Source organism: Scedosporium apiospermum (genome assembly GCF_000732125.1).
Source record: "Scedosporium apiospermum strain IHEM 14462 chromosome Unknown SEQ_SAPIO_0033, whole genome shotgun sequence".
In the NCBI taxonomy this organism is placed as follows: Eukaryota; Fungi; Ascomycota; class Sordariomycetes; order Microascales; family Microascaceae; genus Scedosporium; species Scedosporium apiospermum.
Genome location: NW_015971734.1, coordinates 873404 through 900243, shown reverse-complemented (window position 1 = coordinate 900243; position 26840 = coordinate 873404). Strand labels below are relative to the sequence as shown.

The 26840-nt window shown below is 51.6% G+C and overlaps 5 protein-coding genes and 1 pseudogene across 5 annotated transcripts; 1 reads left to right on the top strand and 5 right to left on the bottom strand.

Annotated features, from left to right (window-relative positions):
* Positions 1–385: 385 nt before the first annotated feature.
* On the bottom strand, positions 386–2285 carry SAPIO_CDS0826 (Histone deacetylase; the record flags this gene model as incomplete). Its single annotated transcript, XM_016783519.1, has 2 exons — positions 386–1629; positions 1865–2285. The coding sequence occupies 2 exons, from the start codon at positions 2283–2285 to the stop codon at positions 386–388; spliced, it is 1665 nt and encodes a 554-aa protein (XP_016646285.1).
* Positions 2286–5460: 3175 nt separating this feature from the next.
* On the bottom strand, positions 5461–9901 carry SAPIO_CDS0825 (Calcium-transporting ATPase 2; the record flags this gene model as incomplete). The annotated part of the gene is made up of 3 exons (XM_016783518.1): positions 5461–6226; positions 6307–9720; positions 9840–9901. The coding sequence occupies 3 exons, from the start codon at positions 9899–9901 to the stop codon at positions 5461–5463; spliced, it is 4242 nt and encodes a 1413-aa protein (XP_016646284.1).
* A 6848-nt stretch (positions 9902–16749) lies between these two features.
* Positions 16750–19512, bottom strand: SAPIO_CDS0824 (uncharacterized protein; the record flags this gene model as incomplete). Its single annotated transcript, XM_016783517.1, has 4 exons — positions 16750–18190; positions 18322–18420; positions 18483–18548; positions 18623–19512. The coding sequence occupies 4 exons, from the start codon at positions 19510–19512 to the stop codon at positions 16750–16752; spliced, it is 2496 nt and encodes an 831-aa protein (XP_016646283.1).
* A 1396-nt stretch (positions 19513–20908) lies between these two features.
* Positions 20909–22295, bottom strand: SAPIO_CDS0823 (uncharacterized protein; the record flags this gene model as incomplete). Its single annotated transcript, XM_016783516.1, has 2 exons — positions 20909–21404; positions 21478–22295. The coding sequence occupies 2 exons, from the start codon at positions 22293–22295 to the stop codon at positions 20909–20911; spliced, it is 1314 nt and encodes a 437-aa protein (XP_016646282.1).
* Positions 22296–23514: 1219 nt separating this feature from the next.
* On the top strand, positions 23515–24237 carry SAPIO_CDS0822 (uncharacterized protein; the record flags this gene model as incomplete). Its single annotated transcript, XM_016783515.1, has 3 exons — positions 23515–23754; positions 23864–24145; positions 24214–24237. The coding sequence occupies 3 exons, from the start codon at positions 23515–23517 to the stop codon at positions 24235–24237; spliced, it is 546 nt and encodes a 181-aa protein (XP_016646281.1).
* Positions 24238–24550: 313 nt separating this feature from the next.
* Positions 24551–25858, bottom strand: SAPIO_CDS0821 (annotated as a pseudogene; the record flags this gene model as incomplete).
* Between the last annotated feature and the right edge of the window lie 982 nt (positions 25859–26840).

Below are 26840 nucleotides of genomic sequence, written 5' to 3'. Positions count from 1 at the left end.
CGAGAAATTTCATAATTAGGGATTTCTTCAACGAGTATTTTTAGCCAGCTAGACAATACTCCTTTCTTCAGAAACACATTTTCATAGAAAAATAACACCAAGGGAATACATTTGTAAAAAGAGAACAATTCTAGTCTAGGATACGTGGTATGGCGTCTCTCTTTTAAAACCAGCACAGACGGAAAATTCGAAATCAAAACATTTCCCCGTCTTTTCTTTTTCCCTAGTCCCCCTCGGACTCCCATATGAAACGCCACGAATCCATCCCTCAGAAAGAAGTTTTTTTAAAAAAAAGGGGTGTCAAGAAGAAAAAACACACTCCCCTATCTCCTCCCAAGATTAAAAAACAAAAGCCAACCTCCCAAGAAAAGAGAAAAAGAAGGCCTTAAGCCTCCTTAAACGCCCACCGACTCGCAAACCCTTCCTCCTTCTTCACCTCCACAACCTGTCCCGGCGGAATCATCTCATGCTCCAACTCCCACCCCATCCTCCTACACAGCTCCACGACAACAACGTCGCAATCGCCCAACAAATCAATGTCGAAATTCAAATGCTCGACGGGTGTCCTCGAGATGTAAATCTGTGGCACATGGGAGGGGAGATAGCTGACGATCTCGCTAACGGGCGACACCTTTAGCGACGTGCCGATGACGACGACGAGATCGACGACGTCGCGGTCGTGCTCCGTGAGTCGTAGGGCGAAGTCATCGGGCAGCGCCTCGCCGAAGAAGATGATGTCGGGCTTCATGACGCCCGCTTCGGGGATGTCGAATTCGGAGCCCGAGTCGTCATCGTCGTGGTAGCCTCCGTAGCCGTTTCCGTTGCGCTTACGCCTCTTGTTGGCGTCCGAGCCGCGGGAGCGCTTACGCTTCGTCCTGCCGTTGGAAGCCGTGGAGCGGAGGGTTTTGGCGCATTCGGGACAACGGGGAAGGGTGCCGGAGCGGATGTCTGGGAAGATGGATTCGCCGTCGGTTTTGAAGCCGCACTCTATGCAGCTAGCTGTGGCGAAGGATCCGTGACACTGGACAAGCTTGGACGGATGGATGCCGGCCTTGGCTTCGAGGTTGTCGATGTTTTGCGAGTAGTTTGTCAGGAGTTTACCTCGTTGTTGCAGCATGGCGATGAAGGCGTGAGTAGGCGTGAAGCGGTCAGTTGAGGGTAGGATATCCTTGGCCACGGAGTAGAAAATGGACGGATCGGCCCTAAACTGTTCAATATCAAAGACTTCCTGTGGGTCGTTGAGACCCAGGTACTCCAGCTTCGAGTACAGACCGGTTCCCTTGGATCGGAAGTCGGGAATACCCAGACTCGTGGAAATGCCAGCGCCGGTGAGGCAAATGATGTTCTTGCTGCGGCTGATCAGGTCGGCAGCATCCTGGACGGTGTTAAGGTGGGGTAGCTTGGCGCGCTTGTTGAGCTCGCGGGCAATGGCGGCGGAGAGGAGGCTGAAGTAGGCCTCATCGGGGCAGCCGTCCAGGAAGGAGGGCGGGCGGATGTTGAAGGCGGATAGGAGCTTCCTGGCGGTGTAGGTGCCTGAGTCTATGGTGCGGCGACAGAACTCTTGAGGGCCTAGTTGGCGGAGTTGGTGGCGAAGGCCGGCCGCCTCATCAGGAGTGCAGCACTCAGGGTCTAAAAAGGATGTTAGCAGAGAGCCTGGTATAGAGAAAAGAGGGGAGAGAGAGAGAGAGTGAGAGAGAGAGAAAATGGAAAGGGGAAGATTTAAAGAAGGTTAAGAGGAAAAAAAAAAAAATAAAATAAAATGCGACAGTGCGTGAACAAGAGCCGAGGGCATGTTCCTCCCTCTGTCCTTCCAGCAGCCTGTGATAAAGGGGCAAAAGACAAAGCAGAAAACAAATAAGCTCACCATCTGATCCATCTCGCATATCTGTCAAGCCCTCAATGACCTCAGCTAAAATTGACTCAGTGTCCCACGCATCGATAATGTGATCCTCCAATTCCTGCAACGCCGACGCCCTGCTGCTATTGGTGCCTTCATCATCACCATCCTCCCCAGCCTCACCTTGATCGGACGTAGAAGCCGACCGAGACGCGGGTTGTTTCTTCGTCCTGGGCTTCGCCTTGGCTTTGGTTCTTGTGCTGCTGTTCTTTGCCTTTGTCTTGGACTTGGACTTGGAGCGCGATGAACGCGATGAACGCGACGACACGGACGAGGCGCTGCTGGTGGGCGACTTGGTGCCCTTGCGGGTGGTGGGTTCTGTGGGGAGAGTGTGCTTGGTTAAAGGGGCCGCGGTCGTAGCCTTGGCCGCGGTTTTGGAATTGGCCATGAGGAGGATGTGGCCTGGGTATGTGAGGGTGCGAGATGGGGGAGTGATTAGATTCTAGATGAGTCGTGAAGAAAGTTGATGAATGGTGAAAAACAAAGGAGAGGAAAAGGTTTCGGTTTCGGGCGAGGGTTGTGAAACAGGATGGACTGGGGGAAAATAGTTGAGGAAAGTGATGAGACAAAAATAGGTTGCGAGAAGTTGGAAGTTACGCGTCGAGGAACCTAGCGGATGAAGGATGGTTCTATGCTGGTTTCCGAGCACACGTCAAAGTCAAAAAAGCGTGTGATGGGGTTGCGCCAGTCGCCTGGGCGAGTTGAGGTTTATCTTGATGCTTTGTCCCAGTCCCGGTTGAGTTGTCGATAAATTCTCAGTAAAACCAGCCAAGTCCAGCTCCTAGCTCCAACTGGTTTCCGGCTTCTCGGTTATTGGATCTCGATGGAATTGAGATGCCAGCTTTGGGTCCCTTTTCGAATTAGTTGTAAAATTGGAATTGGCGTTTGCCCCAAGAAATGAAATGGAGCAGGGACCAAGGGTTGAGAGAAGGTTTGGAGGAGACAAAGGGGTTGTGGTTCCTCTTGAGGCGAAGAGGAAAGAGGATGGTTTTAATGTGGTGGCGGAATCTATCGTGTAGATGCAGAATCAGGCTGAAATTAATGGATCAATTAGAGCCGTAGTTGTGGTTGTGGTTGTAGCTGAGGTTGAAGCGGATGTTGGCTGTGGATGGGATGAAGTGTAGAGAAAGAACAAGGGAGAGAATTAGAGAACAAGAATAAGAAGAATAAGAAAGAATCAGAGAATCGGACGACTAAGTCGGATAACACAGGAGAGTACTTTTCTGTGTGTACTTGTAAATAGTATAAGACTCGAGACTTGCTCTGCCCTCTCCCTCTGCCTCTCACTCTCGTGATCTTGCTCGTGCTCGTGCTCGCTCCTTCCTCGATTGGTAAGTGAATAGAACCGAACCGATCGAGAGAGAATTCCAACCAAGCCCAAACCTTGATATTTCAAGAAAGAAAAGAGAGCAAGGGGACGAGTTGAGCAGTGCAAAGGAGAGACCGGAGAAGATGTGTCTGTAGTTCGATTGCTTGCCCGTTTCGCGTTCCGTCTTTCGCGGTTCTACGTGCTATGTGCGATGAGGGATGGGGGAGAATAGCACGGCCGCATCAATATCACCAATATCACGACCCGGTCGATGCAGGCAGTGGTTGATGGATTAGTGGAACACCTAAACAGTCCTGAGGTAGACTCGAGGATGGTGAGGGTGGATGGTATCAAGCGTGATGTACCAAGATCTGGTTATGTCCAAGGTTAGATAGAGATAGGCCAACCCGGTGAATAAAAAGAAATAGAGGAAAAGAAGAAGACAGTTGGTGTAAATGGACAAAACGCAAGTTGTGCGTCTTGGTCTTGGTGCAACTAGGAATATTGAATGGAAGAAGATGAAGAAAGGAAATAAGAGAAGGTTAAAAACAAGTAAACCTCTCGGACGACGCTAGGAAGAAACGTGGCTTGGGGTGGACGAGCCAGCACAGAGCAACTCGATGTCATTCACTCAATCACAGCCGAGTCCTAGGCACACTCGGTCACTCAAAACTCTCACGCGTACTCTATCTCTGTGTATCTCCCTCCCTCTCCTAGACTTATACCAAGTACTTGGCCGGACAGGGAACCGGGGAACCTTGAGAAACCTTGATCATAGGCAGCAGCACAGTGGCTATCCAACATCGAATCCAACATCGAATCCAAAATCGACTGATTCTCTTGCGATTTGCTGTTGCTCTCTAGGGAATCAATATCAATATCAAATTCCGCGGGAGCGCCGCAGCAAGTGTTTCGCAGACTATATGTGTCTGTGCTGTAGATATAGGATATGGGACTCGACGGTTTATAAGCCTCCAGTCCCAAGATTTGATACAAGCACTTACATGGAAGAAATAGTCAGAAAACTGAGGAAAAAAAATCTAGCGCGCTAAAAACCGCGACGTGGCAAACGCAAACCCGCCACGGAGAACCCAGTAACCCATATTCCATCGCATCCGCCATCCACCATTCGCCATGTCCGAACTTGCCCGACACCACTGCCCGGATACATGGATCGATCAATCGATGTGCTTCGGTCGACTCCGGGAAATCTCCGAGTTTCTAGAAACAAATGATAGGACTAACAAACGAGGAACCATGACGAAACCAACTGACAAAAAGCCAACTCGGAACGTCCGCCGATCATGGCCTGGTCCTGCCCAAGATCTCGCACGGTGATAGGGCATGCCGCATCTATGTCTATCAATCGCATCGCATCACATCACGATGGCCACGTCAGGTACGGCATGCAGCAACACACTCACACCGACATCAAATCACCAACACCGCACCAACTCGGGCATCAACGTCGCCATGATCGCATCGCATCACACACACACATTTTGATGCAGCCAATATATAGACAAAATCCGTAGTGTTGTGTAGTCCTCTATTCAAATTCCCGACTACGATACTATACACACAGATCCCTCTTCCCTTTCCTCCCCCCCCACCTCCTCTCCCAAAAAAAAGGGGATTAAAACAAAATATGGCGATAATAGGCACAAGAATGTTATGTCAAGAATAACAAACTCCCCCGTTCTCGAAAAAGGGAAAAAGGCAAAAAGAAAACCGGAACCAGGAAATTCCAATTCTCCAAACGCCCACTCCTTATTTTGTTTCTCTCTTTTGCAGAATAAAAATATCAAGGCCAACTCCTCAAGGCGGAAAATCGAACAAAACAGAAAAGAAAAATACAAAAACGAAAGTCTATGTGTGTTGCGAGCGAGATACCAATCAAAATAGGAAACTGGTCACTGTCCCCGTCTAGTTGCTCCACTGGGGGGGTGCTATATCGTACAGGAGTTTAAGGAAAAAGGAAAGGTAAAAAATGACGGTAAGAGACAAACACAAGGGCATGGATTCGCACGGGAAGGCCCTAGGTGCAGGACCTGAAGGAGGTATGGTGTGTTGTATGTAAAACGACGGGAAGAAAAAAAAAAAAAGTTGGCGACAAAAAAGACTTAACGAGACAACCAACTCCTGGATGAGCAATTGGTAATGGATGGTATGCATGTGCAAGTGTGTGGATTTGGGTATATGTGCAAATGTGCTGTGAAATCAGTCATAAAGCGATTCATGCCTTCTTCCTCCCTCACTCCTCGGTCCTTTGCGTAATCAGCGACGCTTCCCTATTCAAAGAAGCTTCTCCGCGATCCTCCCTCGAGGTAGACCGGTCGATGGGCGACCATCCCGCGGCGACACCAGCCGCCACGATACCCGCCATCACCGTCGGCGCGCCCAACGCCGAGTTCGACCTCGATCTTATCGACCTCGACCTCTTGCGGTTATCCGGAGAAGGAGGTATCGTGGTACCGCCGACAGATCCGAAGCTGTCTTCTCGGTCCGGCGTCCGCGGAGGTCTGATGGAGTTGGTGCGCGAGTGTGACGGGCTGCGCGATCGCGACATGAGCGTCTCGCGCGGGTGCCTCATGGCAAACTTGAGGTTGTTGAGCCGCCCACCCTTGATCCTCTTGAGGAACGCGAGCTCGTCTCGCACGTCGGCGAGTGCCGGTGGGTAAAAGTCAAACATCTCCTCGTTCGACACCGTCAAGTCTGGAACATTGCTGCTTCGCCTCTTGAGGTAGTCTGGCACTAGCTTGAGAATCAACCGGTCGGGGATCAGCCGGATGATGATACCGAACGGGATCGAGATGAAGCCTAGGACAATAGCGACAGCCCACAACACCGGCCCCTGAGGATCTCGCGTGCCTTCGGGTGCGTCATTAATTTTGAATGCTGGGCCACCCACGAAGACGATGAGGATTTGGCAACCGCACATCAGCGCGCTAATGGCGAGGAAGATTTTGTTCTTGAAGACACCTTCAAAGATGTTGAATTCGTTGTCCAGACGTCGATTGCTATTAGAAATATTGTTAGTATCTCGGATTCTTGAAGGGACCGTGAGGTGAATAGCCGAAAAAATAAAAAATTCACTTACTTCCACTGGTTAAAGATTTGCATCCAGACAAACGTGTTGAAAACCAGCGTTCCAATCGTCGCATCGTCGAGTACATATTTGCCTGTCTCGGGAAGAACTTTCTCGCGCCCAAAGTAGATGAGGAACGTAATCGCGAGCTGATACACAGCCTGACCAAGAATCATCTTCCACATCGTGACCGAGATGATCGATGCGTTTCGTGGCTCCGGCAGCCGGTTCAAGACGCTGTCGCGTGGCGGATCAGTGGCCAACGCGAGGGCCGCGAGCGTGTCCATGATCAAATTGACCCAGAGAAGCTGCACCGCCGTCAACACCGAGGACTCGTCTTTGTTCACCACCGCCGAGACAAAAGTAAGAATAACCGCTGTCACGTTAACCGTGAGCTGGAACTGGAGGAATCGCTTGACCGCATCGTTGACGGCCCGTCCCCACTTGAGAGCCTTGACAATCGAGTTGAAGTTGTCGTCCATGAGAATAATCGACGACGCCTCCTTGGCAACCTCTGTTCCTGCAATACCCATAGAGAAACCGACATCAGCCATCCTGAGGGCCGGCGCATCGTTCGTGCCGTCACCGGTGACGGCAACAATGTCACCCTTGTCCTTGAGCCGCTTGACCAGGATGCGCTTGTCCTCGGGGCTCGAACGTGCGAGCACGTGGAGTCGGGGGATGATTTTCATCTGCTCGTCCTTCGACAGGTTTCTAAACTCGGGCCCTTCCATGACGATACTGTTGTGCTGCATGATACCGCATTCGCGAGCAATGGCTTGGGCCGTGAGCTTGTTATCACCAGTAACCATCCGTACGACGACGCCGGCCTTCTGACATACGCGCACAGCCTCCGGCACACCGTCTCTCAAGGGATCCTGAATACCGACCATACCGACAAAGACCATCTCGTGGAACAATTCCTCAAAGGGAATCTCATTGCTGTTCTCGTCGCCGGTATTTCGTCGGAAGCGTCTAGGAGGCCACTGCTCGAAATCCCTGTAGGCAAGGCCAATAGTTCGGAGAGACCGGGAGGCGTAGTGATTGATGAGGTGTTCGACGGTGCGCGTATGGTCCGAGGTCATTCTGGTGAGACCCAAGTCGTGAGCGGGGTCCTGAATCATCTGCGTACACTTGCCGAGGACAATCTCGGACGCTCCCTTGATGTAGAGTCGCGCCTTGCCCTTCTCGCGAGCCACAACGATACCCATGCACTTGCGGCCAGAATCGAACGGAATTAGTTGCAAAGTAGTAGAGTTCTCCCGCTCAATGTTTACAGGACCCATGCCGAGGAACTGCTTGGCAAAAAGGAGAAGCGCAGTTTCGGTTTTGGAGCCGATAAATGTCAGCTCGCCGTCCACCGTACTTTCGAACGCGGTGGAGTTAAGGGCGATCGAGTCAACTAAAAGTTTCTTAACCGGAGCAGAGAGCACAGAAGCAAACTCGCTAGGCGAAACACCGCCGCTCGGATCCATCTCTACGGACTCGGCGTCGGATTCGCTTCCGTTAGACTCACCCGAGACTGTCGCCGGCCCGCTGGCTCCAAAGCGATGGCTCGTGCCGACTGTTCCAGCGACGACTTGCATCTTGTTTTGAGTCAAGGTACCTGTCTTGTCCGAGCAGATAGTCGTGGCGTTACCCATAACTTCGCAAGCCTTGAGATGCCTGACCAAGTTGTTGTCCTTGAGCATGCGGTTGGTGGCAAAGGCAAGGGCCAGTGTGACGGCGAGCGGAAGACCTTCAGGAACAGCAACGACGATGATGGTGACGACGACGATGAAAATCTCCAAGAAGTTCTGGCCCTTTTCTGCTGGTGTGGCGGTAGATTTGGGTAGGCCAGCTAGGAACTTGATGAAAAGGACAATGAAAAGTAGGAGACCAGCAGCACCACCAATCTTGGCAATGTAAGTCGCAATCACGTTCAGCTTCGACTGGAGAGGAGTAATCTCGGGGTCTTCGTTGAGCGCCATTAGGGTCCTGCCATAAGTCGAGTAGACACCAGTAGATGTGCACATAAAAGTGCCGACGCCCTCCATAACGCGAGCTCCGGATTGAATAAACGGATCGAGCTTCTTGACACTACCGTGGTTACGGATGGCGGCGTACACTTGATCGGCGGGTTGCTTCTTGATGATGTCCGATTCTCCGGTAGCTTGAGACTCGTCGCACTTCACGTTGAATCCTTCGATAAGAATGCCATCAACGGGCACAAGGTCACCGGGCTCGAGGTGGAGGACATCTCCAACAAGAATATCGAAAACCGAAATCTCCTGAGTCTTGCCGGACCGGATAACTTTGACTAGACGATCTTGCTTCTTGCGGTTGAGACGGGCAAATTGGCGTTCCTTCGAGTAATCATTCAGAGATCCGACAACAACAACGATGACAATGGCGGCGATGATAGCAACTCCTTCAACCCACTCGACCCTGGGCTCGTCTTCATGACCGGGGTTCGGGGCAAACGTCTGGTAGAGACCGATGGCGAGAGACACGACGGCAGCAGCAGAGAGTAGCATGAGGACCTTGTCGTTGTACGTGATCCACATAAGCTGGAGCAAGGTCTTTCCCTTCTTCTCGGGCAACCTATTGTCCTTGAAGACCCGTTTCCGGTCGACAAACAGATCGCCTCCGCTAGCATGGTGAGACTGGGCAGTAGATGGTCGCGTATCCCCGTCCTTCTCCTTGCTATCTACCACCAACCCCTCGGCAACAGAGATCGTGTCGGACGCAGGCTTAGCCCCATCTACGCTCTCTTCGGCGACCTTGATGGCTTCGGCGTACGAGACCTTGTTCGGAACGATCACTTCTTCGACGCTCAAACCGGCCTTGCAGTCGGTCTGAAGGCCCCTTTCCATTCCTCGGAGACCTCCAAGCTTGTAGAAGGCGGACAAACTCTTGGGGTTCAGCATTTTGTTCAGCTCACCAGGGGTGAATGCGAAGGGGTTGTCCTCGACCTGGAAATCCTCCTCGCGGCCCTGATCGGGCTTTAGGGCATCCGGATCGTTCATGATCTTTTCATTGGAGAACTCGTTGGACTGTCTCTTTTTCGTCGAAGAGATGACGGATGGGGTTATGGTCGCGGCGACAACTGTTTCGCCCTGCGATGATACAACTGACCGCGACGCGTCGTCCGACTCGAGTGAGTTTTGTCTCGACCGTAGATTGCTGGGTACCGAAAGAAATGTTGGCGCTCCTCCTGATCTATCGGCTCCTCTGGAAGGAAGCGTGCTTGACACATTGTGCGGGCTAGTGGGTCGGCTATCCTTGCTGTCGAAAGAGGTGGTATCACGTAGCTGGAGCCCGGATGTCGTCGCAGGGCTCCCGCCATCGTCCTGGGGAGATACCGGAGAAGCATCCGAGGCACAGGGAGCTGGCGCTTGGGTGCTGTCCGGGGGGTTTATCGCGGTATCGATTGTGATTGTAGGGCTATAAGATAGAGTTAGAGAAACCGGCTCGAGTTTCGGCAACGGAATCGGCGACACGTCGCGGGTAATGAAAGAAAAGCCCCCGGCAAGGCTCATATCGAGGGAGAAGAGGAAACCTACGCTCTTGGCCGCCTTACTGGTCCAGAGTCAGCCTCCGCCGGAGTACGGGTCTTGTCACCCATTTCTTCCCCTGGTCGGTTTCGTCTCAAGGCCGTCCAGGCGAGGTGACTTCGTTTCTCGTGGTAATAGTGTCGTCTGCGGTGTTGCCAATTCAGGAGGGTTCGCTAAGGAGTTGGGATTAGGGGAGACGAAGCAGACCCCAAGGAGATTTCAAGAGACAAGAGGGTTCCACGAGAAGAAGATGTCAAACAAGTGAAAGAGAGAGGGCAAAACTATGTTCCCATTCCCGATTTAAGAAGTGAAGAAGTCGGCGGAGTCAAGGCAGGACCTCGGTGTAAGTTGGATCAGCAAGGCCTCCTCCGATGCGAAGGATTCCTATAGAATAAGGCCAGGTCTTCAGCTGTCATGAGCATGGGCTAGGCCAACTTCATGCTAATGTCGACGCAGTCAACGACGAGTGTGTGGCTGTACCGAAGAGCGCGTGGTCGATCAACGGACTCGTTGACGTTAGTCGAGGCTGAAGGCGAAGTTTCGATCTATAAGAACATCGGTTGCCTCTCTTTAGTATTTGGAAGACACGCACTCTTGCGATAATACCAATTGCCAAACACAGAAACACGAAAAGTGAAAGGGAAGGTTAGGAAGGTCTCAACCTCAGAGGAAGTCCAGAGCGACCCGTCTCCAGAGCACCAGTGGAGGCCATTGAGGCTGTGCAAGCTGGGTGGACTTAATTGGCCGGGAGAAACAAACGGATGCAGAGCGGGACATCGCTAAATCACTATGCATACACCCCTGTCGCCTCAATACTAGCACCCGCTTCTGGCTAGGAAGATCCAGAAGTGGTAAACCAAACACAACCTCAAGTACCGCGGTACTTCAGTGCTAAGATATGTATGGGTCTCATCATGTACTCTGATAACAAAGACTGTGCTTGTATTGAGAATGAATTTGTAGCAAATACCTTCTTCTTTCATGGTTAGCTCACAAGAATTAGAAGTAACTAGTACCTCTCTATACGAGCGGGTCCAAGTTCCTGTGTTTATTACTTTGTTTGCAACGCTAGCGCAGGACCAAAGCAAAAGTAAAAAAGAAACAGGAAGGACAAAAAGGAAAGAAGTGAGAATAAGAAAAAACTTGAGATGTGATCTGCACTCTCCGCTTTGGGACTTACCTGCTACAATCGCACGGAACATTGGAGTAATGATATTTTCCTTGCTGTGATATACGAAGAAACACACAATTTCGTATGATCGTGGTCCACCTCAAAGTACACATTATTTATTCACTCCACTCTTGTTGTACTGGTAGCGCTCGCCCCTATTTTTTGACTCCTGGCTGGTCTCCCCGGTCCACTTCTTCGTACATAGCTTATATTGAGCAGGGTCACCTTCCACCTCACAAATGGAGTGGGCCTGGAGGAAATGGCACTTGCCAGTTCTGGACCTTGGCCGTGATCATGAAAGAGAGAGGGAAATATGTAGCAAGCGAGGCATAATGACGATGATTTCGTCACAAATGCTCGAATGGCGATTCGCGCCACCCTCCCACAGATTTTAAGCAAGACAAGGAAAGGGGACAAAACAGTCAGGTGCAGTGGCAAGTGAAGGACAAACATCCGAGGACAAATGTGGAAGGACGGGCAGAGCGATGACATGAAGTTACTTGCCACGGGTTTCAGCGCCTTCCTGACTTGAAAGTCAGTTTAATCCTCAACTGTCACTCGAGGGAAGAAGGGGGGCTTAGATTGAGTTGTTCTAGAGTCGGGCGGTAGTGGAGGGGTGCAAGGCACTTCTCTTGTGAGCCAGGCACGGACGGCGGCTGGTACTTGGTACTTCAGTTTTAATTGTTACGAGTACGAGAAAACGCCACAGCAATCAACCTCCTGTCAAAGACTAGTACTTTCCGGATTTGTCATTGAGGTAACCAAGGCGAAGCAAGGTGGAATAAAGTTCAGGGGAAAAGACAATGAACCAAGGACGAAGCAATCTTACGTCTTGAAAAGTGTTGGAAGGCCAGAATTGCAGAATGGCGAGAACATGCCAAGTACGAAGGTAAACCAGAAAGAAATAAAATAAATTATAGAAATTATTTGAGAATAAAAACAAAAAGATGGGATTTTCTGGGGAAATAATTGATGAACATCAACAAATCTCCAGTCAGGACAACAACCTTACTTCAATGTTATGCAATAAGCAGTCTGCCACTGTCAGGCAACTCGGGTACTGAACAAGGAGCATCAATGATTGGTGACCTGCTAAGGGTACCTGAGTACTTCGAAGTGGAAAGGGACATCAAATTGACGATCCCAGCACAACACCATAGACAAACAACAGTTGTCATCTCAATCAATTATACTGACGAAGTCGAACCTCCACTAAGCATGGCGATCTATCACAAGCACCAAGTCCCTTAACAGTTTTGCATATTCTCCACATCAGTGTTACAGACGGACGGCCAGCACAGCGGCATTGATTTACGTGTACCTGCTTGTCCCACAAGCCTCGTGCTCTTATCGATGGTATGACGGCGAGTCCGTTTCAAAAATCCATTCGCCTGGAGCGGCATCTGGAGACATCGCTGTCCGACCATCTTGTTCTGGGCATTCAAGCTGAAGTTTGCATGATGCAAGACATCACAACCAAGCAGGAGGTGGTCTGTCTCTACGAATAGTAAAGGCAAAGGCTTATGGGGGTTACCTCGTCGTGCCCTCCCGCTTGGTTAAGCCAAGACATAGATCCCACACCTCACCTCTACTATCGTACCTCCTAGTTCGGGAAGTTGGCACGATAGCAGCCTTCGTTTTTTTGTCAATACCGCGGTCGAAGTCCATGGCCACGGTTGTCGGGTCTTTGCCACATCGATTGGATAGAGGAAGCGCGATGCCATCCTTCGTACTCCATATTGCGAGGCATCCAATATCAGGGGACATAAAAACTGTTGAGGATTGTGACAGCGCACTGAGCACAGCTAGCAACGGGGCATTTTAGTCTTCGGGGCATTGGCTTCTATTGGTACCCACTTTGGTGGGATGTGTCCTCGGTGGCTGAAAAATCGGCGTCGCCACAGCTCGAGGTGGCTTGCGCCTCTCCGATTGGACCCAAGCGGCTGGTGAGCCCCTGTTTTCGGTCTTTGCTCCGTACGAGTCGGAGGGTCAGGTAACTTTACAACCTCGCATCAACGTTCACCTGCGCCCACGAGGACACGCATTCTTCATACGCAATCTGCCTAATCCACGTGTATTATAGGTCTTGAGGATTAATGTCTGCCGCCATTGACCGAGGACGCCTGAGCTGAGAACTCCGCTTCCCCACAAAGCTTGACGATGTTCATGGTAGCGGGTCACATGTCAGCAATAACACAATTGCGTACGAAGTACGAGTCCTCCTCTGCTCTCGTATCCTTCCGGGCCACTGAGGGCTCTTCTCGGCGACTTGCCTCCTACACCGAGTTGTGTTTTGACAAGAATATCGCAGAACGCCTTGCCTTCAGATCACCGTTTTCAAGCCAGAGTGGTCGAACCTCCTGACTGTGGCGCAGCCTTCTCGAAGACCTCACTAGTGGGGAACTTGTTTCGAACTGAAGAAAAAAGAAAAGCTTATTCCGTGCGATATGAACTAACGTGTACTCTCCTTGGCACTGCCAAGCTCGAGGCACCAACTTGGCATCTTTGACTTGACGTTTACGAAGTACGATACGCGTTCCATGTTTCGCAAAGTCGGGCGTGAGCTCTGCATGACTGGTCATTGAGGTCTTCGTCTTCCATTACCCCTTGCGATCGCTGCCCGATGTTGAGATAAAACCGATTACAAAAAGCTGAAGATGCAGTCTCCGCCACCTTTGTAAGACACTAAGACACGACAATTGCCATACATACCAGGATATATGGGAGAATATACAGAATCGTGCTTGGAGTGGAGATGTCATTCATGCTCGGTATCAACCAGCGTCGTAATCGCTCTGTGACTTTGTCGGCGTCTTGACTTAACATATTAATGTAAACGCTTAACCCGAGGATTGACCTCCCTCTTGGACTTGATTGTCGTTCTGTACGAGTACGAATGAACGAATCAACCTAAGTTAGCAAGAAAATAACGAAGCATACGAAGTAGATCAACCGTTGAATGACACCGACCATCTTACATGCAGCCTAGGTGCAACCAACGGCGCGGCTCCAACGCTTCCTCGGCCCGCCTCATCTTTCCATTGCTCGCCGACTTTAATTCGACAAAAGCTTCTTGGTTGGATCCAACATCCAATACAAGAGTCCGCCTCGCCTTTCCCCCCAAAGTTCCAAGCCCACGCACACCCCCTTCCACATCTTCGGTAACACGTCCAAAGTGGAATTACAAAAATATCTCTGGTCATTGCCCAAACCGTCCAACCCGATTGATTCCATGAAAAGTCATGCAGCAGCTCAGCCTTGCCTACTCCACGCCTAACGACATCGGTCGACAGCCAACCGATCTCGCACATTACACACAGCCGACATCTGCGGCCTGGGGAGAGACGAAAACTATAATCCGGGGAAAAGACTAAGTACATGTTATATCTATATTTCGATTCGATCAACGGCTTCCGTGCTGTGCCATTTTTGGGGGCCAAGATTTGAGTGTGCATTCCATCCGGTCTTGGGGCCAATATATTTTTAGCAATGCCACAATTGTGCACCCTTCCCCTTGCTCCAACCTTAATTTCCCATTGCAATTTTGGGGGAAAAGGAGGTGATATTCTAAAGGGGAAAAAAATATGTTTTAAGAGAAACAAGCAGGCAGCAGATGAGAGCAAATGTGCAGGGCAGAATTCTCTCCGTCCGACCTGACCCGTGATGATGATGAACAGGCGTTTTTTCTTGGAAATGGATCCATCAAAAATGGAACTTACATCAATCGTGCTGTGCTTCGCCTCAATCCAACTTCCAACTTCCCGTCAAGGTTAAGGTAATACAAGAAAAAAACGGCCGCCGCTCCCTGCAAACCGATCACCCATGCTGACCCGGTGCGAAGGAGTGCAATGATCAAGAGAGTTGCACTTCCAAATCCTCCTTTGGATAAATGTCCATGACGAGGAAGACTTGGAGCCTACGAAATTACATTGCCCGATCCAGCCTAAATCGAGCTGTACGTAGAGCTAGTTCTTCGGGAGATGAGCCGCACACACTAGGCGTGCATCATGGAAAGTTCGTGAATGGATCTTTTCGCCCCCAAACGGCTTGCCGCCGCATGGTCCTGGTCCTCTCGGGATTCATAAGCTCCGAGTTCCAGTCAAAAGTGCCAGGCGTTTTGGGGTGGGCCCGGCGGTACTATCGAACATTCCGGGTTATGCAAAAGCGAACTGGCACACCCTCTACGGCCGCAGGATCTCTCTTGAAAAATCGAGCTTCGCTCTCAGCGAATTGGAAATCTGTCGAACTGCAACTCGAGACATGCTAAGCCCCGTCAGAGTGGGCTTCAAACTTTGAGGCCAAATATGCCATGGGGTAGGATCAGCGGCTCACCGCTGGAAGGAGGGGCATCGACAAAAGGATCCTGGGGGCGTGGAAGTATGAAGAATCATTCTGCTCTTTCGGGAGGCTTTGACAAGCCTGGCTGTTTCCCAGAATTGAACCTCGTGAATGTTCGGTGACGTCGGGCGGGAACTATCCTCGACATGGGAGTTGAAGGAACACATCGTGAAAACATCCCGGGTGGGTCTCATCTTCCTTCTTCCTATATTGTCATATACTTATAAAGGCCCCGTCCAATATGTCCACAGTCGTGTAGTTTGAATATTCAGCGTTCGGTCTAAGCCACCACATCTCATCCTAATCCCACCTTGTCTCAGCCAAACGGGCCCGGTTCGCCCAATCTCCGCTCGAGGAGTTGTTACTCTGGCGTGTTCGGTGCCCGAACTATCAACGCCCTTTCCCCACAACCGATCATCCTCTATGATTCCATCGCGCAGCTTCGATGCAAGTCTTCGGGGTCATACTCAAATCACAACCTCTGTATCCGCTTCTCGAGGACTTTTGTAATAAGAAAACAAAAAACCTTAACTTCAAGATTAGATCTAGAAGGTGAGTTCATACTATGCGAGAACCTACTTTGTAAAGTCTGCTCCTCTGCTAGGATCCGTTTGATCTATCGTCTAAGCCCCCATGCGTCGTAACCCTACTAGTAAAACAAATGAGATTACACGTTCTTCCTTGGAATTAACCCATATCAAGATTTATTAGTGGCGATACTGGTGGCGATGAGAACTTCTGGGACATTGGGATATATCAACGATGTTAGAAGAAGACTGAATTGACGGGCAGAAAAATAAATACAAAATAGCCAAAAAAGCAGGCGATCCGTCTCGAACGGACGGGGAAGGACGTTTCATAGCATCTTCCATGGTTCAGATAGATAGATCTGGAGAACGTGTGATTCGTAAACTAAAAACGACCTTCCCCGACTCCCGCCGCCATCGAAGAAGATCGTCAACATGCATTAGTAGTCTCTTCGACCACCATCCACAACCCCCTCCTCCTTCGGATCAGATATGGTTTGCACTTCTGTCCATATCTCGAGTCATTCCAAGTCAAAACAAAAAGTCTCACAGTTGCAACAGACTTGCGGTAATTATCATGTCGAACCCCTCTTTTCCAAGACATCTAAGCCTCGCTGCTAGCTGGCTCCCTGCAGATAGCGTTTTCCTATAAGTCGCTAAGTGAGGACGAAGATGCAACTTGCCCATTCCAGGCAATTTCACGGGAGACAAGGTCGAGGGATTGGCTAACGGTGGGCAGATGTCTATTTGCACCCTCCTGTTTCTCAACGTATTAGCATCTCTTGTAAGTTGTGAATTTTCATCTCGCACACCACCCTTGCAAGAAGCAAACGCTTCTACGCGCCCTCTTTGATATACACTCGAAACCAATATTCAAGGCTTCTCACTGAGGTAGCTCAACCTTCTTCACAAGAACCATATCCTCCTCCTCTTCCCTCTTAGCGCCTTCCCTAGCCTCAACCCCGAAAAACGAACCAACAGAAATCCTCACAACCTCCTCCCAAAACCCAGCCACCACGCCCTTCAACTGCCCACCCGTCTGCTTAAAGTCAGGGAACGCATTCACCTCAAGCAGCCACGCAGTTCCCGCCTCATCAACGAGGAAATCCAACCCGTAAACCTCAAAGGCATTCGCGAGCGGCTGGAAATGCACAGTCATGCCCAGGGCTGCCGCCTCGAACAACTCGCCCACCACGTCGAAGATTTGCTTCTCGACGCTGCTCTTGACAATCTTGTCGAGGGGCAGGGCGCCGAAGAGCTGGACGGAGGCTGCATCGGGCGTAGATTGAAGACACGTGTTTGTCAGATGCTTCTCGAGATCGTCCTCCTCCCAGGGTGGGGAGTATTCCTTGGCCGCGAAGAGCGCTAGCATTTGCCTATAGACGTAGACGTTTAATCTGCCCATGCAGAACACGTAGGTTCGTATGTGGAACTTGCGCCCGCCGACGAGGAGGGGCGGGTGGATGTAGGGTTGCGCAACGAAGTGGCGGAGGTGAGACGTCGTAATGAAATCTCCTGCGGTTGCCTGGTCATCCTCAACATTGTCGGCCGCACCCGTCGAATGCGCATCGTCGTCCTCGCCATCAGAAGGCGGTTCCCACTCGTCAAAGATGGATTGAAGCTCCGCCGTCGTGCTGAATAGGCGGATTCCTTGGCCGCGATCGCTCATGGACGGCTTCAGTATCCACCACTCACGCTGGTGAGGTGGCTTTGCTGATAAGTCCACTTCGTCTTGCTCATCGTCATCACCATCCTTCTCTCTAATTTCCGACGCTTCCGCTTCAACTTCACCCGCACCGTCCTCGTTCTTCTCCATGCTCTCCCTCAAGTCCCAAGCCTCCACGAGCGCATCGTCCAGAAACTCTGCAAAGTCCACCTCGAACGCCTCGCTCCTCTTGACGTGGTCCCTGAGGACGCTCTCCGGTCGCTTCGCCACCCAAATGTCCACCGTCGTAGACAGGAAGTGTTTCCGTATAAGCGCCTTGCGTATCACGTAGCTGTTGATAAGGCACGTATCCCGGTGATCGTTCGCGAAACTAAAGTCGATGGACTCGTAGGACGTGATATTCAGGACTTTGACTCCTGGTGTCGGTAGGTAGCTTTTGAGGTTTGGCTCGCCGTCGTTCGTCGTCGGCGGTAACGTGGATAGGACGTTGATGTCTGGGTAGAGTTTTGATATCGCCTCTAGGATCAGGGGCTGAACATATGGATCTTCGTAGGCCACGACGGCGTATATTGTTTCCTTCGCGCCCGTCTTCCCGGTATGTTGCGAGGAGATAAGGTGAGCTGTGCCTGGGCTGTTGGCCACAGGTGCCGTTGGAGGACTGTTCGAAAGAGAAGAGAAAGTGTAAGATTATGATCTATTGTAAAAGCTTCATGGTAACTCTAATGTATGATAATGCACATTAGAGGGCTACGCATGTTGATGTCTTATGCATGCCCTATTACAGAATACCTGATAATATGCCTTTCTTGGTCTCTTCCGATGCCATCCCTATCAAAGTCTTCTCCTCGGGAGTTCGTAGTATGGTTGGCATCTGGCGAGACGGCGGTACTGAGAAACGGAGAGGAGAGGCGGGTATGTGAACGGATATGCGCGTGTGTTTTGTTACTTACAGTTCCAACTCTTTACCATGCAGACTCGTAGCGGCATGCCAAAAGTTTGCCTTCAACGGTGTAATGCTGTTCAAAAACGTGTTAGCAAGAGGTAAGTTCCAGACGGCGATATGGGCCAACGAAGAAACCCTGCGACGTACCTGGTGTTGCCCTCCTTGACTTCCCATCCATCACTCCCCGGTCCGGCATCCTCGACGCTCTTATACACATCTCCAAACTTGGGCGCCCACTTGAAATGCTTATGAACATGGCCCGGAACGGCACCGGCCTTCCCAACGACCTCTCCGAGTATACCCTCACGTATCCTCTCCTCTTCCTCATCCTCATCCCCAATACTTCCCTCGACCTCCTGGAAGCAGCTCCCCCCACCCCAGTAATTCTGCAACATCCCCGTCCACAAAGCCTTGCTCTTCTCGACCCCCTCCACCAGCGGCACGTTGACGCTGTAAAGGTCCACGCTCCCATCCTTCGGCCACTGCTTATATATAGCCTCCAGAACCCGGACACTATGCTTACACGCCCCCTTAATAATAATAGGATCATGATTCCTCGAGAAGAAAGCAAAGCTCAATGCCACAGCCTTCCACCCACAAACAGCCGCCTCAAGCGCCGCCCCCAACGTCCCCGAACTCAGCGCAAACACAGCCGTGGAATTCCGTCCATAATTGGGCCCCGAGACGACGAGGTCGATCGGTCCGCGATCCTGGAAGAAGTGGTGCAGGCCGATCTGCACGCACGACGCGGGCGTTCCGTCGACGAGGATCCATTCCTCCACGGAGCCGTCGGGGCTGGGGCGGTGGTGCGTGCTGCCCTGGGCGTCGTCGCCGTAGATGGATTCGCTGGGGCGGTAGTAGAGGGGCTTGACGGTCTGGCCGATCATGTGGGCTTTGCCGATCCAGGATCGTTGCGTGTGCGGGAGGCAGACGGAGACTGTGTGGCCGGCCTTTTGGAGGGTGTCTACGAGGCAGCGGATGTATGGGGATGAGTGGGGGGACGGAGGGCCGTCATCGTTGGTTAAGAGGATGTGCATTTTCTCTTTTCTCTCCTTTTAGCTGTTTCCTTTGAAATGTTGGGAGGAGTGAGTATGATCTTCGACAGTCGGGAAGGCTTTCGATCTTCAGATTGACTTTGGTCTCGGTGGGGTTTCTCTGGAGTCTACAAAGCTCCAACACAGATGGATAAACGAGGGTCTAAGGATGGACAAGGGTTATATATATGGCCCAAATATCTAAGGGTATAAACTTGCGAAAAATCTGCCAAGCGTTTCCGGCAAGATACGAGGTTCTGCCCGTCTCAATGCGTGACTGAAGCTTTTCAAAAAAAACGTTGGGTTTCGAACAAGAAGAGAGAGACCAGTGACGATGGTGGGGTTCCTGACGACTTAAAGGTGCCACTTTCCCCGAAGGCAATTATTACGTTACCATGGCGGGGCATGACAACAACCCACCATTTGACGAACAAAACCCGAGAACTCAACGAAATGTTTCTTTTTTTTTTACGAAGTATTTTTCTTCCAGAAGGGGGAGGGGATTCTTGGCTGGCCAGCGTTAACCTACATCGGGCCACAAACTGACCAAGTCTGCTTCCACTGGCTGGACTAAAGCATTGTTGGCAGTTGGGCACCGAGGCTAAATCCGATCTACGGAGGCGCATCATCTCGTACCACGGCGTGCCTGGCGTGTTCTTCGAATCGAAAAACAAGTTTGCCCCAGTCAGACTACATCGAGATAACAATCACAGCATCAGAGATTTTTACACTCCCACTAGCATCAGGGGCAACGGTTCATGTTACCTTTAACGGCGCACATTGCGGATCGTACCAAGTGCTGCTTAACTGGGCGGAATTATCCTCACCCTTTGCGCATTTTGAGTATCTGAATAACTAACTACGTTGCCCTCAAGTTAGGAGGGTCTTTTTTCGTCTGCCCGTGGCGACTCTGTGTAAAAAACAACCTGGGTTTCATTCCATCAATCCTCAAACGCCCGTTGTCCTTCCTGTGTAGACGTAATAAACCTTGTTCTCATCGATCCCATGCATAGTAGACGGGTGAGCCCTTCCTCTAGGCAGATCCCCGCTGATTTCGTTCCTCTTCTGGTAGAAAGTGAAAGAGAGAGTGGAAAAGAAAAACAAACCAATATACACAGGCAAAAGTCATAAACCGGAACCCCAATCCTAACGGGTTTCTAGCCTAGATAGAAGTGGCGCGAGAGCAGCGGCAAACAAAGAAACCCAGATAAAAAGACGAAAAAAAAAAGAATAAAAAAAGGAGAAAAAGAAATCGAGAACCTCGGCCCTTCTGTGGCTCGTCCATGAATCGGGAAAGAAAGGGCTGACATGATTACCGGCCCAATGCCTAGTCACGACTTGGCCTCGAAACCCAGATGGAATGCCAGAAATGGAAAAATCGTATCGCGACCGCACACGCCTAGGGGCGAGCCTTCTTGGCCGTGCTGGAGCTTAGGCTCGAACCGGGTCGTTTCGAGGGTAGACTGCTCTCCGACCTGCTCTTAACACGAGGCCACGAGTCGAACGGGCTAGTCCTGCCTTGACGTTGAACGGGGTTAGGCTCGTCGAACTTCTTATCTCGGGCTCGGGTGACTCGGCGCGTATCAGGAGGAGAAATCGGCGAGAAACGGGGAGCCTTGGGGGTCTCGGACTCCTCGACCACTTCCACAACAGTAGTAGGCCGAGGGTTCTTGCGGGGTTCGGTCGTCTTCTTTAAGTGCTCTATCTCAACGTCGGTATCGGCCTCTTCCTCCTCGAGGGCGCTCGGTTCTTGAGGCTGTGGGGGGAAGAGCAGACGAGGTTTAATGGAAGATCGCGTCATTCGTCGAACGGGGGAGCCGCTTCGTTCCTCGCCGTTATCTTCGGTATCGGCGGGGTCTGCCTCTGCGAACTTGCGGAAAAAGCGCTTTCCTCGGCTAGAAACAGAATTAGCTATTGTCGCAGTGTTGGGAAGCAGAAGGTCGTCAGGGTTAATCGAGTCAAACTCACAATACGTAAACTAGTCCATCCTCACGTTCCATGGCTTCCTCAATGGTCTGGCGACCTTCTCCGGGAACGTGAACCTTGTGACGCTTGCTCCTGCGCCTAGCAGGCTCCTGGACATCTCGACCAGCGTTTCCGTAGAAGGGGTTATCGGCGCTCACGACCTTTTGCGGGATACGCTCATTGGAGTCGGTGAAAATCTCAATTGGCGCTTCGTCGTCCTCAGCGGTAAAGCTCTCGAGCGAGATGCCCGTGTACTTCTTGGCGCGGGTCTTCTGGGGACTAGGCATGACTTCTTCTTCGGTCGCAAAAAGGTTTCGAGCGATGGCCTGGATTCCAGGATTCTTCTCTGTCGGAGCCTTCTTGGGCGTCTTGGCGGGGGTAGGAAGCATTCCGGTCCTACGAGAGATGGTCGTGGTCGAGGTTTGATGGGTAGAAGACTTGTCGTGATCGAATCCGAGCGACGAAGCGGCTTTGGAGGAAGACTCAACGGTTAGGCGACCGGTGGTGTAGGAAAGAGAGTTAGGATCCATGGCGGCGGACGTTCGAGGCTTTTTCTTGGGTGACTCGAATGGGGAAACTATGCCAGCGACGGAAGAGGCGTGGGTTCGTGACTTCCTGGTCGGGGTCGGGCCAAATGGATCTGAATTGGCGAGAGAAGAAGGTGGAGGAGGAGTTCGGTTTGCAGCGCGCTGGGCGGAAATGCGTGCGGATTTTCGAGGGGAGTAAGGTTCCCAGGGGTCGCTGAAGCCGTGTTTGGGTGTGGGAGGGGTCCGAATACTCGGAGGTGGAGACGGCGTCGAAGGCATCATGGCTCGAGGCATCTTGTCCTTGGTTGCAGGTCGGTCGGCTAAAGGTCGAGGGTGGTCAAGCAGGTTGTAGAAAGGTGATGAATGAGGAAGATGAGAAACTGTGTTTGAGAGAAACTAGGTTCACAGCTTCTCTCTGCACCGGTAGATTTATCCTCTTCGCACAGTTGGTCCTGCTCCCTTTGTCTCAATGTCCCCAAGCTACCAGAGCCTTTGCGATGGTGATGATTGGCTTTTGTGGGTTGCTGTGATGCTTCAATCCCGCAACTTGTTGGTGAGGAGAACAACAGTTTTTTTTCCCTATCGATGCCTCGAAACACATGAAACACACAACGAAGATGTCAACAAAGCGGTGAGAGAATCGACTGAGGGATATCTCCAGAGGGATAGTAAATAGAATGGAGGAGGTTAGGTCGTAACAGAAGAATAACTAGGGAAATGCAGGAGGATGGGGAGAGTCAATTTCCGAAGCATTAAGCATTACGAAGTGTACAACAATATGATGGAGTCGGCAGAGGCAGATAAGGAGGTTAATCGAGGAGGTGGGTGGCATCGACCTACAACTCTGCAACTCTGGTGGCTGGTGTTTGTTGGCATGGGTCGGGGTTACCTTGTTCCTTTGCAAGCCCTTTGGTTTGGGCGCAGGAATTTTGCAGCGGAGGCCCTGCAGACTGCACTTCCGGACAGCCTAGCCAGTCAACGCGTACGGTGCGCTCTCCGCGCCAATTTCGTGTTGGCAGGGCAAAAGTCGACCAATGGGAAGCAGCTGTTGCCCCTTCCAACCACAGCAACGCGTCTTTCCCAGTGGAGCAATAGCTAAATACAGTGCCTAAATGGCAAATAATAACACGGAGTACATACGAAGTGTCGAGCAGATTACCCCTCCCATCTCAGGCGGTCTTCAATGCTACCTGCAGCGAGACGTGGAATTCGTACAGTAGCCAGCAGGGCCTGACGGCAGTGGATGGTTCAATTGCCCCACAATCAGGTCCCAACTTGAACAGTGCATTCGACTGTGGCAGTATTCGATTTGGTCTGACTTCAATGTTGCTCCGTCGTCACACATTGACCCCACCAAGCGCAAACACCAAGTCTAGCTGTCAAAGTCCAACATCCATTCATTGCCTCAGCCTTAACGGCACTGCAAACACCCCGGCGCCAATATTGTTCCGTACATACAGCACAGACAGCCTCATCGCAACAGCGTCTGGTACAGCCTAACCCCAGATCCACCATGGCTGACCCCGCCGATGACTCGTTGACGGAGGATATTTGGGCCTCGCCTACGACCACAAAACCTACCCAGTCTCAACCCCTAGAAAGGCCCAAAACACCAAAGACGCCAACGAGGCCGGCCTCGCCCACGTATGACCATGAGGCTGCGCTGCGCAAGGAGCTCGAGGGAGTTAGGGGCGTGAATCATGCAATCGAGGGTCTCATTGGAACCCTTGAACGGGCCAAGGGCAACATGAATGTAAGTGGCCTTCGGGGTCTTGTGCTCTCATGCATACCCGGACCACTTTCGTCTTATCCCGCGATAGATCGTGACGCTAACTTGGCTTTTTGTCCTCCCCTGCTCGTAGACTGTATCCGGTACCGTGTCTAACGCATCCGCTCTCCTCAACACCTGGACCCGAATCCTATCCCAAACCGAACACAACCAACGCTTAATCCTAGACCCGAACTGGAAAGGCTCATCACAAGACCTCCTCGATATCGAGGCCGAGGCGATACAAAAACAGCAAGCCGCCGAGCGCAGAGCTGCCGAAGAAGAGAGGAGACGCGAGGAAGCGCGGCGGCGCGCAGAGGAAGAGGAGCGGAAGAGGCTGGCTGGCGCTACCGGCGCGCCTCGGGCGACCCGCGGAGTACGTGGTCGGGGACGTGGTATCGGTAGGGGGACGAGCTCATCGCTGGGCTACCACAGTGAAAGCAGCACGCGAGGCGCGGGCAGCAGTAGAGGGGCTTCGGGTATTGGTAGGGGGCGAGGTACGGGCTCTGTGAGAGGTGTGCGCGGGAGAGGGGTGAGATAGAGAAGGGGGCTTTAGGGGAAAAGAAAAAAAAAAAAAAAAGAAAAGAAAGGAGACAATCGTAGAGTAATGATATCATGATGCAACCCGGGGTTTCGGTGTATGATTATATCAGGTTGAAATTGAGGTCCCAATGGCCTAGAAATCCCCAAGACCCTTTTACGCCCTAACGCCGGCCCCGCTATCTAATACAAGATCCAATAAGCCAAGGAACCCTGTGAACTAATTCAACCACCCCCCCATTCACTTCTTCTTGAAGAACTCGCTGAGTTTCTTCATCCCCGAGGTATTAACCTTCCTGAGCTCGCGCACGCCCCTGCTCTCCATAGACTTCTTCTTCTTCTCCCCCTCCAACTTCCGCTTCTTCTCCTCCCGCGCCGCATCTTCATCCTCGTCCCTAGCATGTTTCCGACCATACTGACCCCCACCTCTCACGGCCACAGCCTCCGCACGGATCTTCGTTAACTCGGCGAGGTATTCCTCTAGAGGGGCAAAGTCGGTACCTGACAATTTCTTGTCCGCTAGCTGCTCACGGAGACGGGAGGTGAGCGCGGGAGGGATGTAGCTGGCGCAGATGAAATCGAACGAGACGCGTAGCCTTTGGAGGGCTTGGACTTCGGACGAGGCTTGCATTGCGGTGGTGATGGCGTCTTCGGTTATGGCGTCTGCGTCTTCGGGGATGGATGTGGCTGCTGTTGAGGCCTGGGAGGTGAGGGAGCTCGCGTTGCTTTCTGTGGTGGCCGTTGAGGTTTGTGAATCGACGGAGTCGGTGCTCGGGGTCGAAGTTCCTGAATCTGCTGAAGGCACATCGCGCCGGACACGTGCGACCATGGGCGCTTGGAGAGCCTTGGTGACAAATTTCTCTTCCATACTTCGCGGCAGTGATCCCTCCGCAAACCTCCTCGCCTTGGCTAGTATCTCCTGGAATAGTTTCTCCTCGTTGATCCGGAACATGGATTCGCTTCCAGCCTCCACCATGTCACATACGGCCTTCATCCTCTCCTCAAACAACTTGCGCGTCTTCTCCTCCCGTAGGATATCGTTCAAATGAGACGACTCCTCGGGCAGCTTGTCGAAGTGGTCATCGCTCGCGAGGAATAGGCGCTTGGCGTCGGTCTTGGGGGCTGTTTCAAGTAGGGCAGGTAAGACGAGGAAGAGGGGGTCGAACGGTGTCGCTATGAAGAGATCTGAGCTCTTCGTCATGTATCCATTGACTTTTTGCGCCTTGCTATCGGTGGTCTTGTCATCGTCGTCATTTGGAGCGTCCTTCGATTCGAAGAACCAACTCCGCGGTGTCGAGGTGGGCGCAGAGACATGGGTGAATTCATAGACGCCCGTTTCGGGACATACTAAGTATCGCGTAGGTTTTGAATAGCGCGGATTGGGAAGGGTTACGATCTGCGCGGCGGCCGTGGCTGCCCGAGGTAGTATGAAGGCGAGGGGAGGGTTGGGAATCTGAGGGGGAAGCGTGTAGATGGATTTCGAGTCTGTTACGGCGGGCGCCGAGTCTTTGGCGGCGGCCGATGGCTTTGAGGATCGAGTTCTCGCCATGAAGGGGAAATTGGCGGCGGCGACGGGGAGTAGGTTTGCAATTGAATGAAACGGGGCGGGAGACGAAGAAGATTGGAAGATGAAAATGGTTGTAAGTGGTGGTTGTTTGAAGCTGAAGGCAATGTCGCGGGGTGAGCTCGAAATTCTAAGACGCGTCTGGAGCCGGCACCATTGGTGTTAGTGTGTTAGTGCGCACCAGCGTATCAAATTGTAGACGGCAATTCCCTACGACAAAGTGCTGGCGTCTGTAACACTTATTTCCCAGTGTCTACCCTGTGTCCACCACAGGCTATGCCTCCCCTCTGAGATCTATGTTACTGCACGTGTGGTTTCGATTTGGCTGAAGGTACGAAGTACATACACGAGTAAATTCGATGTTCCCTACCTTCACATTACCCGCTTTGTAAGTGACCAAAGTGAGGATTCTTTTTCTGTTTGAACACATCTTTCTACTTGGATGCAGAAGAAGCCGTGGAGCTTAAACCCCAGCTGAGGGATAAGCTTGCGTTTAAGCGCCAATGGCAACTTGAAGGTCAAACTTTCTATCCATTGCTCTTCCTCGTTGTCAACCGAAAGGTATCAATGGTATTCCGATATCACCAGTTTCCCCCATCTCATCTTCGACAGTCGATATTATTGAAGAGACCTCGAATTGTGAATTGTGCTTGCTGGTCTTAGGTACAATTCTACAATTGTACAGTTGTAGCACAGTGTCCGATGTCTCTGCTGACTAAGATTCCAATTTAACCCAGCGCGACTTAAACGCGTCGTCGCGTTCTTCAAACGAAAGATCCACGCGTCGCCGTTGGAGAAATCTGGCAACCATTGGACCATCATCCATAACCCTGCAGTGATACAAGATGATTCTTGCATCACAGACTCTTTTCTAGAAAAAAGTGGTTTCCGCCAAAGTATCACGTGCCTACGAAGGGAGGTCGGTCCATTGCCGTCTTGTGTGGATCAGTGCTGCAACTGCAACTGT